This window comes from Aulonocara sp. 'chitande type north' Nkhata Bay, linkage group LG23 (genome assembly GCF_057382095.1).
Source record: "Aulonocara sp. 'chitande type north' Nkhata Bay isolate Kocher_YH1m ecotype deep benthic linkage group LG23, A_spYH_male_GT1.1, whole genome shotgun sequence".
NCBI lineage: Eukaryota > Metazoa > Chordata > Actinopteri > Cichliformes > Cichlidae > Aulonocara > Aulonocara sp. 'chitande type north' Nkhata Bay.
Genome location: NC_141365.1, coordinates 17,409,474 through 17,425,775, shown reverse-complemented (window position 1 = coordinate 17,425,775; position 16,302 = coordinate 17,409,474). Strand labels below are relative to the sequence as shown.

At 37.7% G+C, this 16,302-nt stretch overlaps 1 protein-coding gene across 2 annotated transcripts in view; it reads left to right on the top strand.

Annotated features, from left to right (window-relative positions):
- Positions 1–16,302, top strand: part of LOC147301507 (uncharacterized) — a 95,679-nt gene that overhangs the window by 8,292 nt on the left and 71,085 nt on the right. Inside the window, exons 3-7 of one of the 2 annotated variants that reach the window (XM_086283702.1) lie at positions 920–993; positions 1,101–1,169; positions 1,524–1,620; positions 6,975–7,113; positions 12,697–12,762. In XM_086283702.1, coding sequence (XP_086139828.1) covers positions 920–993; positions 1,101–1,169; positions 1,524–1,620; positions 6,975–7,113; positions 12,697–12,762 — 445 coding nt within the window. The remainder of the gene's footprint in view (positions 1–919; positions 994–1,100; positions 1,170–1,523; positions 1,621–6,974; positions 7,114–12,696; positions 12,763–16,302) is intronic. The other variant, XM_086283703.1, reaches the window with a different exon arrangement.

Genomic DNA, 16,302 nt, shown 5'->3' with positions numbered 1-16,302 from the left:
CCATGTTATCCTTCCCTGCTGCTCCTGTTTGACATATGCTGAATCCTTGTGCAAAAAAAAATCTGCAGGGATTCAGAATACACATTTCTTGAGGACACTTGGAATTGGATGATGAGTCAGAACAGTAAGTCAAGTGACTTAATACTTAATGTTGAGACTGAAGGTAATTTGGTGGCAAGCAAAAAAAACTATTGGAAAAACAAGACAAATTCAGAGGCAGCGTTTAAAACAACCAGAGTTCTGGATGAGACAAAAGAAGGAATATCGTACATTTCAGTATGAGATGAACAACACTACAAACTGCTCTGAGAATTTACTGAATAGTAGAAACAAGATCCTTCACACACAGTCTCAAAATAAACCCGACTCTTCACAGAAGGATTTATTAAAAGTTTACTGCACTGGAGTATTGTGACTTGGCTAACACAGTGGTCGAAACTTTAGAGAGCTGTATTTTTTCTTTCTACTGGATGGACTTTTCTAATATAACTTGAAGCATAATTAAAGCGCTGTCCATCTCCTGGCTGTCATTGGCAGTGCAAATTTAAGTGTGGTTTATGAAGTGTAGTTAACACCAGAGAGATTTTTGTAGAGGTGGAAATTACATGGAACATTACATTTAAGTACTTTGTTTTCAGCAGGGTCTTCATGTAGTTCCACAAAGGTGGAGCCCTTCCAAGTTAATACTTGTTCAGTCACTTAAATCTCATATTGAAATCAGCACCATCCATTAAATTTTATGGGAAGTTTGAGCCAGAGTACAAAGGAGTGTCTGAGAGAGCGAAAAACGAGCCGAGATGGTGATAGACAGGCAGGTGGATATGCTGACAAAGAGTCAGACATTGTCTAGCACATATCTTCTGGTAAGCTTAGATGGGAATGAAATTCAGAAATAGTTTCACCTCGTTTTAATTTGCAGGTCTTCCAGTAACGATAGCCCATGCTGGACTGGTGCCTTTCCTGTTCTCCTTTATTGTTGGCTTCTTTGTCCAGGTAAGTAATACACAACCTCTGATTTTATTGTTTTATAGTTCATGAAACGACCACAACCATTTCAACCACAAAACCTACATGTATTTTCCGTATTCTTTCCCATGCAGGCCTTGCTGATCTACCTGTTTGTGGAGCTTCTTCAGAAATGTCAGGTGATGCAGCTGGAATCCTTAAAGGTCAGTAACTGAATTAAACCTGTGTAGTGCCTACATTTTATGTTTTGCTGTCCAAAAGTACTTAACTGGCAAGAAGCTAGAAGCTTCATTCTGCACTAATAATAATCAAAGACACGGAATATAGCTGGAGCCTTTAGGAAGGATTAGGGATTAAGGGAATGAAAACTTGATACAGAAACATGATACAGAGCATGGATTTAGAACTTTTTTAAAAACACAAATCTTTACCCTGATACTTTCCCTGCATGTCAAACGAAGAAGTGTATTAAAGCTTACCTTACTTATTCATCATTTTCTGGTTTCGTTTTGGTCAAGTGGAAAGCTAAATGACTCTACTTTCTGTGGTAATCATAGACAGGTGTTGCAGAGTGTATAGTCATGGATCAGGTGGGTGTGGAGGATCCAGTTCATACTGAGGAAGAAGATGATGACAGTGAAAATGCAGAAGCAGGTGAGAAGCCCATTATACAAACTTAAATTCTTTAGAAGTAATTTTGTTGCTAAAGGAACCAAACCTGGAACACGATTCTTCCATCAAAATGTAGCTAAAAATGAGACATTTCGTATACTATAACAAAGTGCGTGTTTGCGTGTGTGTATATATTTTTGTGTATATTTTTTAAATATATTTTGCTATTAAAACTTTGAAATGCCCCATGACATTTATGCTCAAACTTAGTTATAGAAAAAGATGTTCTGGGGGGAAAAGAGAGCTTTTAGCTTTAGATTGTAACATTTGGAGTGGGTGTAAAATAGATTTTTCTGCAGAGTTTAGACTCTAAATGTGTTTTTCAACTTTGAAAATTTCACGTGTATCTTTTGTACTCAAGATGTTACCAGTTATTAAAAAAGAAAAAAGAAGTCTACTTAAAAAGTGCCAAATTTCAACCCACTGCTATGTACTTTGAGGGCCTGTAACTAGAACATTTCTTATAATATGAAGGTCACATTTTGCAGGCTTTAATAGCTGTGCTCAAGTTGTTGTACAAAAAGAAAAAAAACATTCTGTTTCTGAGCGGCTCATGTGGGAGGCAGTTACTGATTTTTTCCATAGGAATTTTTCCCAGTGTTTTAAATGGACTTAAACTAATACATTGGGGCAGGACAGATTTGAATTATATTATTCTGTTGACTAAATTTTTCAGATCACTAATTACATTCAGGAATACTAATTAAACTGGTGTTAAACAGGAGATATGCATGTGTGCTAATTTATGAAGCCTAATTTGTTATAACCTAAAGTAGAGGAATCATTTTTAAATATTAGCGATGACACTAACACTAATTTGCAAGCCAGTTTTTCAGGAATATAATCATAATTTACTAAGAATTCTGTGTTTTCTGATCTGCACTGTAGTTGTTTGATAGTAAAACTTCTGCTAAATGCTTGCCTGTTAATTCAAGACCACTGCAAATGTACTAATTTGCAAATGGTTCAACAATGTATTTGTGTGATGGTTTTAAACCATCACACAAATACATTATTTGTGGTATTTGTGTGATATTGTGCACAGAAATATTGCTTAATGTCTACTCTTTAAAAAATTTCTAAAAACAAGTTAAAGCCTTGATCTTGGCTTTGTGAGGCTGTGGTAATGGAAAATAAGGAAGCACTTGCTAGAGATGGGAGAAATTTGCCTTTTTACATGTGAAAGGTGTATTTTAACCTAAATTGTGATGTTTTTCAAAATACCACTCCCTGCTCTGTCTACCCCCAAATTCTGACTTACTTTGGTTTTATACTGCCAAATTCAGTAACATACTACCCTGCGCATCATAAAATGATGCTTGGTGTCACTATGCATTAGTGAGAACCTGCTGCTTAATTCTTTGAACTATAATTATTTTTTGATTATTGATAAGGCATATTCAAGGTTGCTTTTCAAAGCTTTCTTTTTGCATTTCTAAATTGATGCTTGTGCTGCATGTTTACACATACATGTATAGAAATAAACACATTTCTCATAAATTCTCTGCATTCATTGCTTGGGTTTGTTTACTAAAGATCTCTTGCAATTAATCACATTCCTCTCCAGTGCTGCTTGGAATACTCTGAGAGGAGCTGTAGATATCACAAGCATTACTACATTTACATATATCATCTGTATAATATCTTTAGTATCTAGCTTTACCTTGACTTAAATGTATGACTGACCTCTCTAAGTACTGCGTGAGTAGAGTCATAGATAAACTCGTCAGTATACCTAAATTGTGGAGATAAAAAGGAAACGTCAATACATAAACCATGATTTAGAAAAAGTTCAAGTACATACTCAGGATGTGGCTCTCAGTAATTGAAAGATCTATTGGGTCTCTGAATTATGCCTTCTGCAGTTTATGGATTATTTGCAAATAGGGCTGCCACAAACGATTATTTTGATAGATGACTAGTCACAGATTATTTTTGCGATTAGTCGACCGATCAGATCATGCATCCATTGGATGTAAAACGTACAGCTTATTGCACCAGCATGCATCTGCTCTTATATAACTATCATTAGCTTACAGCTTTAAGTGTTTAAGGTCTGTGCTAACTAAAAATAAAGACAAGATGATAGTTTATTAAATTTTAATGAAATTTGCAGATTATTTCGGTGAAGTTTAATAAACTCCTTGCTATCTAAAATATAACGGGACACCGGAGTATATACTCTCGAGCATCTCACACTTCTGATAGTCAGTTGTCTGCTGGACGTTTATTCAGCTGTGTGAAAACTATAACTTTAATCTCACCGAACTGATTTACTCAGGAACAAATAAAATACTGAAAAAAGCCAAACAATAACATTTTTAAGTTATCTAAGTGACTTATATGTGTTTAACCTGAGCAGCGAAAGACGGCGGTGGGTTTGAAAACGATTTGCCGGGAGTCCAGCGTTCTCACAGGCTCTAGTGAGCCTTGCCCCCGGCTTGCTATCGAGCTGGTGGGTAACAGACGTCCCCGAAAACGTCGGAGCGCTTTTGAAAATATGTGGTGTCTTGATAAACTGAGCAGGTATTTGAGGTTTACACAGCTACATTCTCGCCTGAAAATATGTTAAACGTTTATTTTGTGACCCGGAAAGAATAATAAGAGTAATATTAAAACTAGCTAGCTGCCACCTTTGTTGGAAACTGAGCTGGGCTGCGCTATGAATTCTGGGACCCAGCCAGTGTTGCCAACTCTTCAGTAAGGAAAATCGCTATTGGTTGTCCTTGAAGTCGCTAAATGACGTCATCGCCTAATTTGCATAATTGGTCATGCTAATCTAATTGTAACCTATGTTGTTGGAGAGAGAAATAACATCGTGGAAGAGACATAAAGTGAGTAAAAAACATCCTAAATGCATTTAGAGTTTATTTAGAACTACAAATTAAATTTCTTTTAGCAATTATTGTTTTATTTTAATGTCACAATTCCAACCCTGCTCCTTTACTTTGTGTGTAACTCCACCGTAACCCAAGCTGTTACGAGTTCAAATATTGGGGATGGAGACAAGAGAAAAAAACCACAATAACAACACTGGTCCGGCCGGGTTAAGTCAAACGATGATTTTAATAGTCACACGCGTGGGAGATGGACACTGTATGCAGACAGCCTCAGATCTCAAAATGGTGGAGCATTAATCAAACTCTTATAGCCTCTGGTGCCCCCACCTTATCATAAAAGCCTAAACATTCACATGCTTTTCTCTCACACGGCGCCTAAGCTACGACCTTGGCTCCCCGTTTATCTGCTCCTGCTGAGATGGGGCAGAAAACTCCAGCATGCTCTGTTCTCTTCTAATCAGACAAATAAGGCGATGACTTTCTGCAAACAGTGTTTCTTATAACATCATAAAACAATATCATTCATCCACAATAAATCAGCAGTCTAATGTAATGCAAATCAGTTTAACTAATGCAATAGTTATCAGCTTCTTCTAATTCAGGAGAATACTGCAAACTAAAACTACATAATAATTCACAATCTTTAATTAGGGGTATAACATGGCATAAAATAATATTATAATTTAACAGTTTATAAGTAGTTTTAAACCTTGTGATCCACAAAACAGCATAAGAGTAAAAGAGTAAAAGAACTGACTGCGTTACAGCACCCGCTGCTTGTTGAGAGTAAAAGCGATACACGCTTTCACGTCTTTTTTCACGTCTGAAAACTCGCTAAATATAGCGACAAAGTCGCTAAGTTGGCAACACTGGACCCAGCTTCTTCTTCTTCTTCGGGGTTTAACGGCAGCTGGCATCCTTGTATATGCAGTGCTGCCATCTTCTGTTTCAGTCTGTTATTACACTCTTAAAATCCTACTACTTATTCCTGCGTCTTTTGTGATCTTGCAAAGCTTCAAACAACGCATCGACTATTAAATTACTCGTCAACGATTTTGATAATCGACGTAATCGAGACTGGTCGACTAATCGTGGCAGCCCTATTTGCAAATAAAAAACAGAAAAGTGGCGTGTTGGACATATTTACATAATGTATTCTGTATATGTATATAGATTGTTGTTAACCTGCAAATGGATGTTAGCCTTGTCTTGGCCAGCTACAGCATTGAAATGCACCTTATACATTTATGCATCAGTAAAACGGTTAACAAGCTTAAAAAAAACAGTCAAAGGAGATTTGTTTTTAAAATTTGATGTGTCCCAGTATAAACCAGCCGTCATTATCAAATCAGGCAAAAATTCCTCTTCACCATGAAAGCTGCATGTTAATGCTATGCAGTTGCTTGGTTCTGGTTTGGAATTTTATTTTATTTTATTTTTTTTTTTTGTATAGTGATGCTGTTGTGTTTGTGTTTCAGTGCCCTACTCTTACTTAATGGACTTCTGCATTGCTATTCATTTAACAGGCATGTTTGCCATTAATTTAACATGCTGGTTTTAACTGTCACATTTAATAATTTACACTCTGCCAGGTCCACTTTCATCAAAGTTATTATCATCTGTCCTTGCAACATGCATGTGAGTTCAAACCCAGAACAGCAGCAACAAAGACTGTGGGTTACTTGAAGAGCAGAATCTATGGCAATAGCTGCAGCATTCTTCAAGCTCAGTGTTCAAGTCAGCACTTTAAGGAAGCTGAAATAAGCTTCAAAAGAACAATGCATAGCATAATCGGTAGTTGAAACAGAATATTAAAAAAGTGATGGGCTGTAGTAAGGACCGTCAAGCCTCCAAAGAACTTTTTAAACACCCTTCTTTTGATATGTTGTCTTCACTCATTTTTTGTCTCTTGGGGGTTATCATGAAAACAATGAAAAGATTCTGTGGGGGTTCGTGACCTTAAACTCTCTTGTTGTGTTGTGTGTGGGTTTTGTCTGGGTACTCCTGCTTCGTCTCAGAGGCCAAAGACACGCTTGTTAGATTAATTGGTGATTGTAGGTGTGAATGTGAGTGTGAATGGTTGTCTGTCCCTGTGTTAACCCTCTGATACATTGGTAACCTATATAGGGTGTGTTCTCCTGTCTGCCCTATGACAGCTAGAATAGGCTCTAGCTTAGTTGTGACTGAATTGGATAAGAAAACTGATGGATGGATGGATTATTTTTATGTTTAAAATTCCTGGATATGTTCTTTAGTGCTATTCACCTTCAGGAGGCTTGAAAAAGTGCAAATAACATGAAAAATGAAAATCTGAGAGGGGAAACTATCATTCATGTCTACATTGAGGCTATAACCTGTGATAAAAGGGCCACGAGTCTACTTTCTTTGGAAATGATGTGCTAAGCTGAACATTTGGCAGCTTTTTTTTTTTTTTTTACTGTAGCAGTTTGAGGTTCGGTGAATTGATTGCCTCCTGCATTTGTCTGTGTCTTTTAGATACAGGTTTACTACAGCCGGATGGAGCAGCTCTGCATGACCAAGCCGGCAGTCTGCAGCCGAACCTTCATCTGCTTGGGCGAATCTTCCTCTCCCGCCCCATGAGCCATGCTTTTAACTGCATTCTCCTCTTCCAATTGTAAGTTACCATGGCAATGATCTTTGCAGGTTCTTAAAGTTGCATCATTTACCAGTCACACATTAAGTACCACTGAGTGTGGGCGGAATGTGGTTGAATTCAGTGTTTTGCAGCACTTCGCTCTACATGTGATGGAGAATAAGTTCAACCTTTGTTAATGAGCTGTAAGCATTTTTTGTTTTAGTTTAGTTTCCTTTTCTTTCCTTTTTGAAGGGCTGATCACTCTTAGACTGCTCCAGCTGTTTCTTCAGCCTGTGGTGTTTGTTTTCTTATGCTCCTTCTGATTTTAAGAAGCTGAATAGTATAGTGGCACCATTACAACCTCTGGAACAATTGGTAAGGGATTCCAGCCAGGGCATGTATTCAGTAAGGGTCACCAGACTAAAACTTAATGCTGCCAAGCAAGCTTCTGAAATAACTTATTTTGTAAATAAGTTATTTATTAGATTAATAAAAACTTGAAAATAACCAAATATGCTTTCCTTGGGTAAAAACCACCCAGTCATTACGGCCCCCTAATGTGTACATGTCACAATTATGAAAGTAAGTTCTTTCTAAAAATGTAACTCATTTCTAAAAAATCCTGGAAATGGCAAAAGTATTATATAATACTTCTATAAGAATTGGGAATATCACCAGATCCTTATATTGTTGACTCTCACACTCTTACTGTAATGAGTGAAAGATGCTGCACAAAGTGCAAGGTATAAGAGGGGCATTTTTCTACAAATGTAAGGAAGCCTTCCATCGTCTGTTTTTTTGTTTGTTTTGTTTTGTTTTGTTTTTACTCGAGGTGTGTGCACTTATCTCTGAACTACCCATTTGTAGGAAATGACATAAGAAATGAAGCGGTTGGGGTGGTGGAGTAGCATTCCACAGTCTGCTGTAGTTTGTAGACATTCATTTAAGATCCAACTCAATGGAAAAACCCAAAGTGTTGTGTTGTGATGGGTCCAAAGAAGGAGAAACTACACAATTGTTTTTCCTGTGAATTATAAACATTATCACAGCCCCACACATGCAGTAGGTTACTTTCCAAGTCTAGTAAGACTGTTCTGTAAAGGTGCATTATGGATTTTTATTTTATTATTTTTTTTTGTAGTCTCATAGTTGCTAGGTTCATGAATGTTTTCAAGGTTTTGTTTTGTTTTTTTATAGTTACTCTTTCAGATTAGTGACACAACGCTGAGTTTTCCTAGAACAGGCTTCATAACTTGTTTTTCACACCCGTCCCTTTAAAAGTCACATTAGAATAAATCCTAATATCATATTTGGCCATTGTTTTTTGGTTTTCCCCCTTCGGGCGTTGTTACACAGTGATATTGTCGAGTAATTTCATTTCAGTGTCCTGCACCAGCACAACTACTCTTAACTGAGCGAGCACAGCAGACTTGTGTAAAAACTGTCCTTGAGGTTCAGACTTTATATCACTGGCTTCTGCTGCACAGTCTTGAAATATTGAGTTACAAGCCTGAGCCAAATAGTGATAAAATATGATCACTGCTGCACCATCTGCAGTCCACCAACTTTTTTAAGTAACCTGTTTTCAGTTGTCTGTCCTTAATTTAAATGTGACAGCTGGTAAATGAAACTTTGCATTGAAATGCTTAAACATGGAAGCTGCTGTGGCTGGCTGAGGTCGAAATCTCCTGATTATGCATGAAAGCAAAGCACAATCACAGCTGACGCAAAAATACTGACCATTAATTTTAATTATATGCATATTGTAGAAAAACACACAGTATATTTCCTGCAAAAATAATGGGAATGTAATGTTTGATTTCCCTAATGGAAATTTCTGTTCCTTATCAATTTCTCCTCTGGCTCAAAACTAATGATCTGTCTGGGTCAGTCTGTGGAAGTAATGGTCTAGAAAAGTCATTCTTTTTGCTAATATTTATTTATTTTTAATTTGAGGAAAAACGCTGATGCATCACCCTCCAAATAAGTGTCTTCAATTAAAGTAATGACCAAATGTTGCCAGTGTAAGTACTTTGACTTGTCCATCCTGTTGTATCCTGCATTGTTTTTCTTTTTTTTATTCTTAACAGAAATACACCAGTGTGCTGTTAATCAGTTTAGGTTTGAATTATTTGTTTGCACCATTGACAGATTTGTGTGTCCATGTGTGTGTCCTTATGGGCACAGAGGAGGGGCACAGGGCATTTAACATCGTCGGTGGAAGGTCTTGTTATCAGTGTGTGAACAGCTCTGAAACACCTGGACAATCGATAGTTCCCTCATTGTGTTCAAGGAGGCTTAGTGGTCGATCAATGCAGAGGCTCAGCCCCGCTAACGCACACACAACACACGACCTGCATCTTTTACCCTTGGCGCCCCTCGCTCTTTATGTACTGCCCTACACGGTAGAGCTGCTGTAAAATGTGCATTTTGGCACAGCCATGCAGGGCACCTTATGCACACAGAATGTATGAGTACATATAAGTAATCTAACACAAATTGCTTGATGAAATGTGTTTGCGCTTTATTAATTTCATGTACCCATGTACTTTTTTTGACTTTATAAAACTGGAATTTAAGGATGAAACTCTCAAACTTCTCTCTTGTCTCCCCCAGAGATCCGTACACACCCACACATGCAGACTAATGAGTGGATTATATAGCCAAGTCGTAAAGATAAAATGTGTGAAATATCTGCCTTACTGAACCTCTACCAAATCTCCTTTACATTTTTGTGAGTTTAAGGGGAAGTACACAGTCTGCAGAATCTTTGTCATTTTAAAATGCTTTACCAAAGGCCAGACGTTTTATTAAAATATTATTAGAAACACTATACAAACAGCCAATCGTGTGGCCAACGTACATAAAATCATCCAGATACAGGTCAGGAGCTGGAGTTACCGTTCATGGCAAACACTGGAGGAAAACGGTGATCTCGCTGATGTTCTGTGGAGAGAATCACTGTATTGGTAGAGGAGAACAGCCAGGTCGGTTGGCTCTGACAGAAGGGTCACTCAGATAAGCACACCTTACAACCAAGTGTAAGCATCTCACACTGCACAGCACACTGAAGCAGATAGACCCCTGTCAATCAAAACAAAAAAAGGAATTTGAGGTAGTGGAAGGTGATAGACAAATACAGACATCCATTTTTTTTCTTCAATGAAAACAACACATGAGATGTCAAAAATTACTAAATAACTAGAGAACTACGATAATGCCTCTGGAGTTTTTCAGGAACCACATATTTCTTCTAACCTTTTTTTGAATGCTCACATACTGTAGCTGGGTATATTTCATTTTAAGTGGGTTGCAATGTTACTGTCCACAGTCTGTGTTTTACTTGCAGTAGACAGAACTAAGCAACATCCCCAAGCAGACAAGTGCACGACTAGCATAGAAACTAAACACATGTACTGCTGTGAACGCTGTCACAGCCGAATAGATATTGGCAACCTAAAGAAATCCGCATCAGTTTGAGTATATACTATGCTTAAAACATTTTCATCTCATTATCTGCTGTTGGACTGCGCTTTCCATCAAGAAAGTGAAATGATTACACTCCACCAGACTCTATTTACAGAAACAGGACTTTTACTTGTGAAAATATCAGATTGGTTGGGTGCTTTTTGTGGATCTTTAGCATTTTCATTGTTTATTTTGCAAACTAACATCATAAAAGGAGGAGCGACCAACATTTTCAGTTTAGTAGATATCTGATTTTGTCTGGAAGCTTTGAAAAAGTTAACACAGTAATAACCTTTATTCATTGTAGCCATATGTCAGATTTTTAACATTATATTATCATGTCTTTTAACCTAAAGAAAGCTTAAAAATACTGATGTAAATGAATAAGGAAATATTGTATTTTTTTTTAATTTTTTTTTTTAAGAAAAAATGTTTCTCACAAATATGTTTTGTAGGCCTAATATGAGGCTACACTGCTCACATCAAAATTGGGTTGACATATTCATATGCTAGCCTCTATATTTGGCATCAACAGTATGACTCCATGGACTCACCCTGCCGCATGTTAACAACCCAGGCTAGTGATGGTGTCTCAGAAATCCTTTACCCTCCTGCTCAGGCACCAGGCCTTAATCAGATCATTGTGTTTTGGATGTGATAAAAGATATGACTGGTAACAGGAATGTGCAAATGAGAAAGATATTAGAGAAATATATTTCATACCATTCGTGTGCATCTCCTGAACAATTGTTCCTGTACGAGTTCAGACCTGGTTGCATCATAATTTCCATGACTGTTCATAGCTTGTGTAAGAGTTTGTGTGGACATGAGTTTAGAAACCAGTGTTCTCCCAGTAAACGAGCACAAATGTTACCATCTACCCCAAATGAAGGCCCCCCGTTTTGGACACAGTTTAGAAGATCTAGTCTGTATTTCACATGTGCATTTGCAAGTGATTGGATCTGAGGAATCCCAACTTTATCCCAGAGTCTTTTATAAGGCTGGATGTTGTCCAGAGGTAGAGGATCAGAGGGTTTGAAGGGGAGAAGTTGGCCAAATTTATATTGAGCAAACATTTTTCGTTTTAAGGGGGAAACTTTTTGGTCTAACCTCATACCAGAGGTTGATGAGGACATTTGTGCTGCGCAAGTTGTGTGATTTCATATGTTTTTGACTTATGTTGTGTGGATGTTGTGTTTTCATGTGTATACAACTGTATTTCTGTGGCACCACAGGTTAGCAGAAATGTTCACATATTCAGAATGATAGAAGTAAACGTTGTTTTTCTTTGTATTTTGCCTTTTTAAGTCCACATGTTATATCTTGACTTTGAAATCTCTCGCTGCAACGTTGACATCACTGCTTCTCTGTTCTTTGCTTTTCAACTCTGGCAAGTTTTTTTTTTTCTTCTTATGTTCAAAAATATGGTTTAAACTGCTGTAGATGAGAGGACTAGGCTGCATAAAACTTCCTAAATTTGTTGGCATTTCCTTTCAAGATTTGAAAGCGGGGAGATATGAAAGAGTGGGCGTAACGCCGCGCTCCAAAATAACATTTAGCTGTCTGGAGAAACCACTAATAGATTTGCAGTCTCAACAACCAACTGTTGAGAGATTACAGGAGCTTAGACTTATAAGGAATGGAACAGATGTTGAGCTCCAAAAACCTGTCTTGTCATTCACGTGGGATTGAAACGTACTGTAAAGACACTCACTTCTAATGTTTAGCAACATCCGGCTTCTTCGTGATGGTACAGCATTTTGCAAGCAGATTTCTGGCTTGATGTGGGTGTGTGATGTTCAAAGTACATGTAAAATATACAACCAAAACATTTGCTTTAAGTAGCCCCCGAAGGCACCTTTTTTTGTTTGGAGAAAATATAAAATCGAAAAGTTGTGGAGGATCAAGGCACTGCATGGTAAACAAGAAACTATTATAAAATTAAATCTCTTCATTGCCTCGGGCGCTATGATGCAGTAACAACCTAATGTTTAATACAACGGAGGAGTGCTTGTCACTAAGACTGTAGAGGATGACTGATCACTACTTAATACCTAAGCGCCTCTCTTTCTCTCCTTTTCCTTCCCTGCTTTCCTCTGCCTGTATCTCTGTTTTTCCCCTTTTCTGTCTTTTTCTATTACTGTCTTTCTCCAGCATTTCAATTGGAATTAGTTATGTCTTAGCTGGCAGTGAGGCCTACGCTGCACTTCTTAATGTCAGGTAAGTCTTACGATCATGCTACTTGGTTAAACTGTAGCTTTTTAGGTTATTCTGATTAATTTCACGTTACACTTCTCTTTAATCAAACCTAAATCCAGTTTCAAACCATGCACAAGGGATGGGAATCCTTTCATCATATCTTTTTAGGCTCTGCTTTCAACATCTGTTAATTAGCTTTTATGTGGCTGCCTCTGTCAGTTTTTGCTTGCATTATCTGGGGTGCTAGGCTTTCCGATTTAGCCTAATGGGCCTTATGTATGCTATCCTCTACATAGTTTACATGCAGTATGGTGAGGGGATCAAGATGGCTTAGCCTGACATATGAGTTGCTTTAATTCTAAGCTTGGGTTCCTTCTACATATAAATTACTTAAATTCTTTAAGGGGTTCCAGCTCAGAGAGAGTGCCATTCAAACACAATTAACAGCAGGGAAAAATGTCACTGAAAAAATAAATAATGTGCAAAGAAAGCCAAACGTCATGCAGGGCTGCCAGAAATTTTGCACATCAGTCTGGCTCCCCGTTCCCCCTTCTCAGTTAGCACAAAATTGAAAGCGAATTGTCACTTCAGGGTTGTGTTGTTAGGGTGACATGAGTTCACACAAAAATATTTTTATTTGATATTGATTTAAAAGGGGAAAGAAACACTGATGCAACCCCGAGAGCTGACCACAGGAGAGGGAGGCCCTGAAAGGATTGCATGAAGTTACAGCATTGCTTTTAATCAAAGCAAACAAACACGTACAGGCTGCACACACTGCAGAGATGAGAGGGAAAACATCCCATTATCAGGCATTAAGGATTTATTTTCTGTTGTAGATTATTCAGTATAGTCTCAAAGTAATTTATGCTAGTGAAAGCTAAATGGATAACATGTTTCAGTATTTCTAAATATGTCAGGTTTAGGTGTCTCTCTTGAAGTTGACATAATCTCACCTAGATCATTACGAGCTATTCTGGACTTGTCTTGCCAAGTTTGAAATTTATGCATATTTAGGTGCCGCTTTCATGCTGCAGTAGCATGATAAATGCTGGAAAAATGCATCTTTCTGATACACATAGATTTTTCTTCCTGCAGCTTTCTTTTGAAATCACGATCTATTCTTCACTCTAACTGTCACGTGAAAGTTGATTGCGGGTCCTGCCCACTTTGCCAGCAGTTATTTCGCCCAAAGTCACTTAAAGGCACCACATATCATTCACTTTTTATGATCTGTGGTTGTCACATTGGAGCAAATCTCCTTCAGTATGTACGCAGCTTGAGACTTCTTAATTTGGGGCTGCAGAGCAGCATTCTGTTTTATCAGCAAAATCTCAGATGTTGCATCCTGGTTTCAAAGCTTTACCTATATGGAGATGAAATATCTGTAATAATGTAGCAGTCTAATAGTAATTCCTACTTGTAAGTCCTCATATCTATCCATAACCAAACAAGTACAACATGGTCAGCCAGGTGAACAGTGTCCATAAAGCTTTCAACCAGAGGTGGGACCAAGTCATTGTCTTGCAAGTCTCAAGTAAGTCTCAAGTCTTTATCCTCAAGTCTCAAGTCAAGTCTCAAGTAATGTCAGGCAAGTCAGAGTCGAGTCTCAAGTCACTGGTGTAAAAGTCCGAGTCAAGTCACAAGTCTGAAACTTTGAATTTCAAGTCCTTTCGAGTCTTTAAAAAAAAAAACGAAAAAATAATGTTGCAGTTATGCTAAATGTAAATATTAGACCATGTAATTTTAAAATCTGTGTTTTTCTCAACACATGACAAAATAGTGAACTTAGAAAATATACACAAATTGTGAAATTGCACCTCTTTAAAATGCAGCTCAATTAAACCTAGCTCCAAGAATAATTTTCACCGACAGTTCTGAGATACGCTGCATGTTATTCTTGGATGCGGTTGTAGGGCCAGCTTTAAAATCGCATGACAAAAATATCATACACATTAAAAAAAACTGTATCACCAACGTAGCCTGGACAACATTTGCTAGTTAGATGAAGTCAGCTATCTCATCTTAGCATATTTATTTCAATTCAATTCAATTCAATCTTAATTGGCAGACTTCATGTCCATAGAAACAAGACAAAAAAAAACAAAAACAAAAAAAAACACACACACACACAACACTCCCCCCCCCCCCCCCCAACACAAGGTATACACCATTAAATATATATATGTATATAAATAAGTATCTAAAACATTTGTAAAAATATAAAACCATAATATACATAAAACACAATTACTTAAAATAAATCAATAAATACACAAACACTTTAACCAGTGCTTTCTGAGACTGGATGAGTAACGGGAACCACTCACTGTCGGATCTGTGAGTGCTAAAATTATACTGTTACTCGAACCATCCAGTCGTTCTCTAAAATTGAACATTAGCTTCCTTAAAAGTGCTTTAAAAGTCCAAACACCCACAGCTACAAACATCTGGCTGGCACTACCACTTCTAGGTATCCTGCAAAGGATTCTCATCGCATCATTATATGCAACATGCAGCTTCTGCATGCTACATTGTTTGTAGTATGACCACAAGGGGGCAGTATATAGCGGTGTGCAATACGCTTTAAACAAAGCCACTTTAACTGGAAGTGAACAAAAGCTGAATTTGCGTGCAATAGTATTTGCCTGCACATAGAGCTTACACCGTTGTCTGTATATGTCATCATCATCATTCATTTGCTCAGTAATAAAGTGACTGAGGTATTTCACCTTTTTATGAACTTCAAGAGTTTTTTGTGCCAGTTTAAACAAAGGGAAATTTAGCTGTTTATCCTGCTTGGTTCTACATATCAAAACAGCACTTTTAGCAGCATTGTACTCAATGTCATATTGCACACCATATTCAGTACAGACATTAAGAAGATCCTGTAACCCAGCACTGCTTGGACTAAAAACAACCAGGTCATCTGCATACATAAGATGATTTATCAGTGCTTCACCTAATATACACCCAGTGTTACAGGCTCTCAGTTGTATGGACAAATCATCAACATACAAATTAAATAAAATTGGAGACAAAATCCCACCCCGTCTAACACCATTGCTGACACCAAAGGGGGCAGAAATACTGCTTCCCCATTTAACCTTCATGTTCTGATGAGCGTACCAGTAAGAAAGAATCCTCACGATGTACTGAGGAACTCCCCATCTCTTCATTTTATCAAAAAGTTTTCTGTGGTTCACTCGATCAAAAGCCTTAGAGGCATCAATGAAAGACATGAGGACAGATGAATTTTTAGCCCTGTACAAACTGACTATTTCCTTGAGTGCATATATGCACATGTCAGTGCCGTGCTTTGAAGCCAAACTGATTATCCAGAGAAGAGATGAACACACTAACTCTGTCAAACAGGATTCTTTCTAACACCTTAGATAAAATACTGGCTAGTGCAATTGGCCTGTAATTATCCAAGCAGCTCACTTTTGCAGCTTTGTCCTTCATAACTGGTACCAGTAAAATACACAGCATTGAGTCTGGTAATATGCCATGAATCATAAACCCAGTGAAACAGAGTGCTAAAAGAGGAGCTAGCCTTAC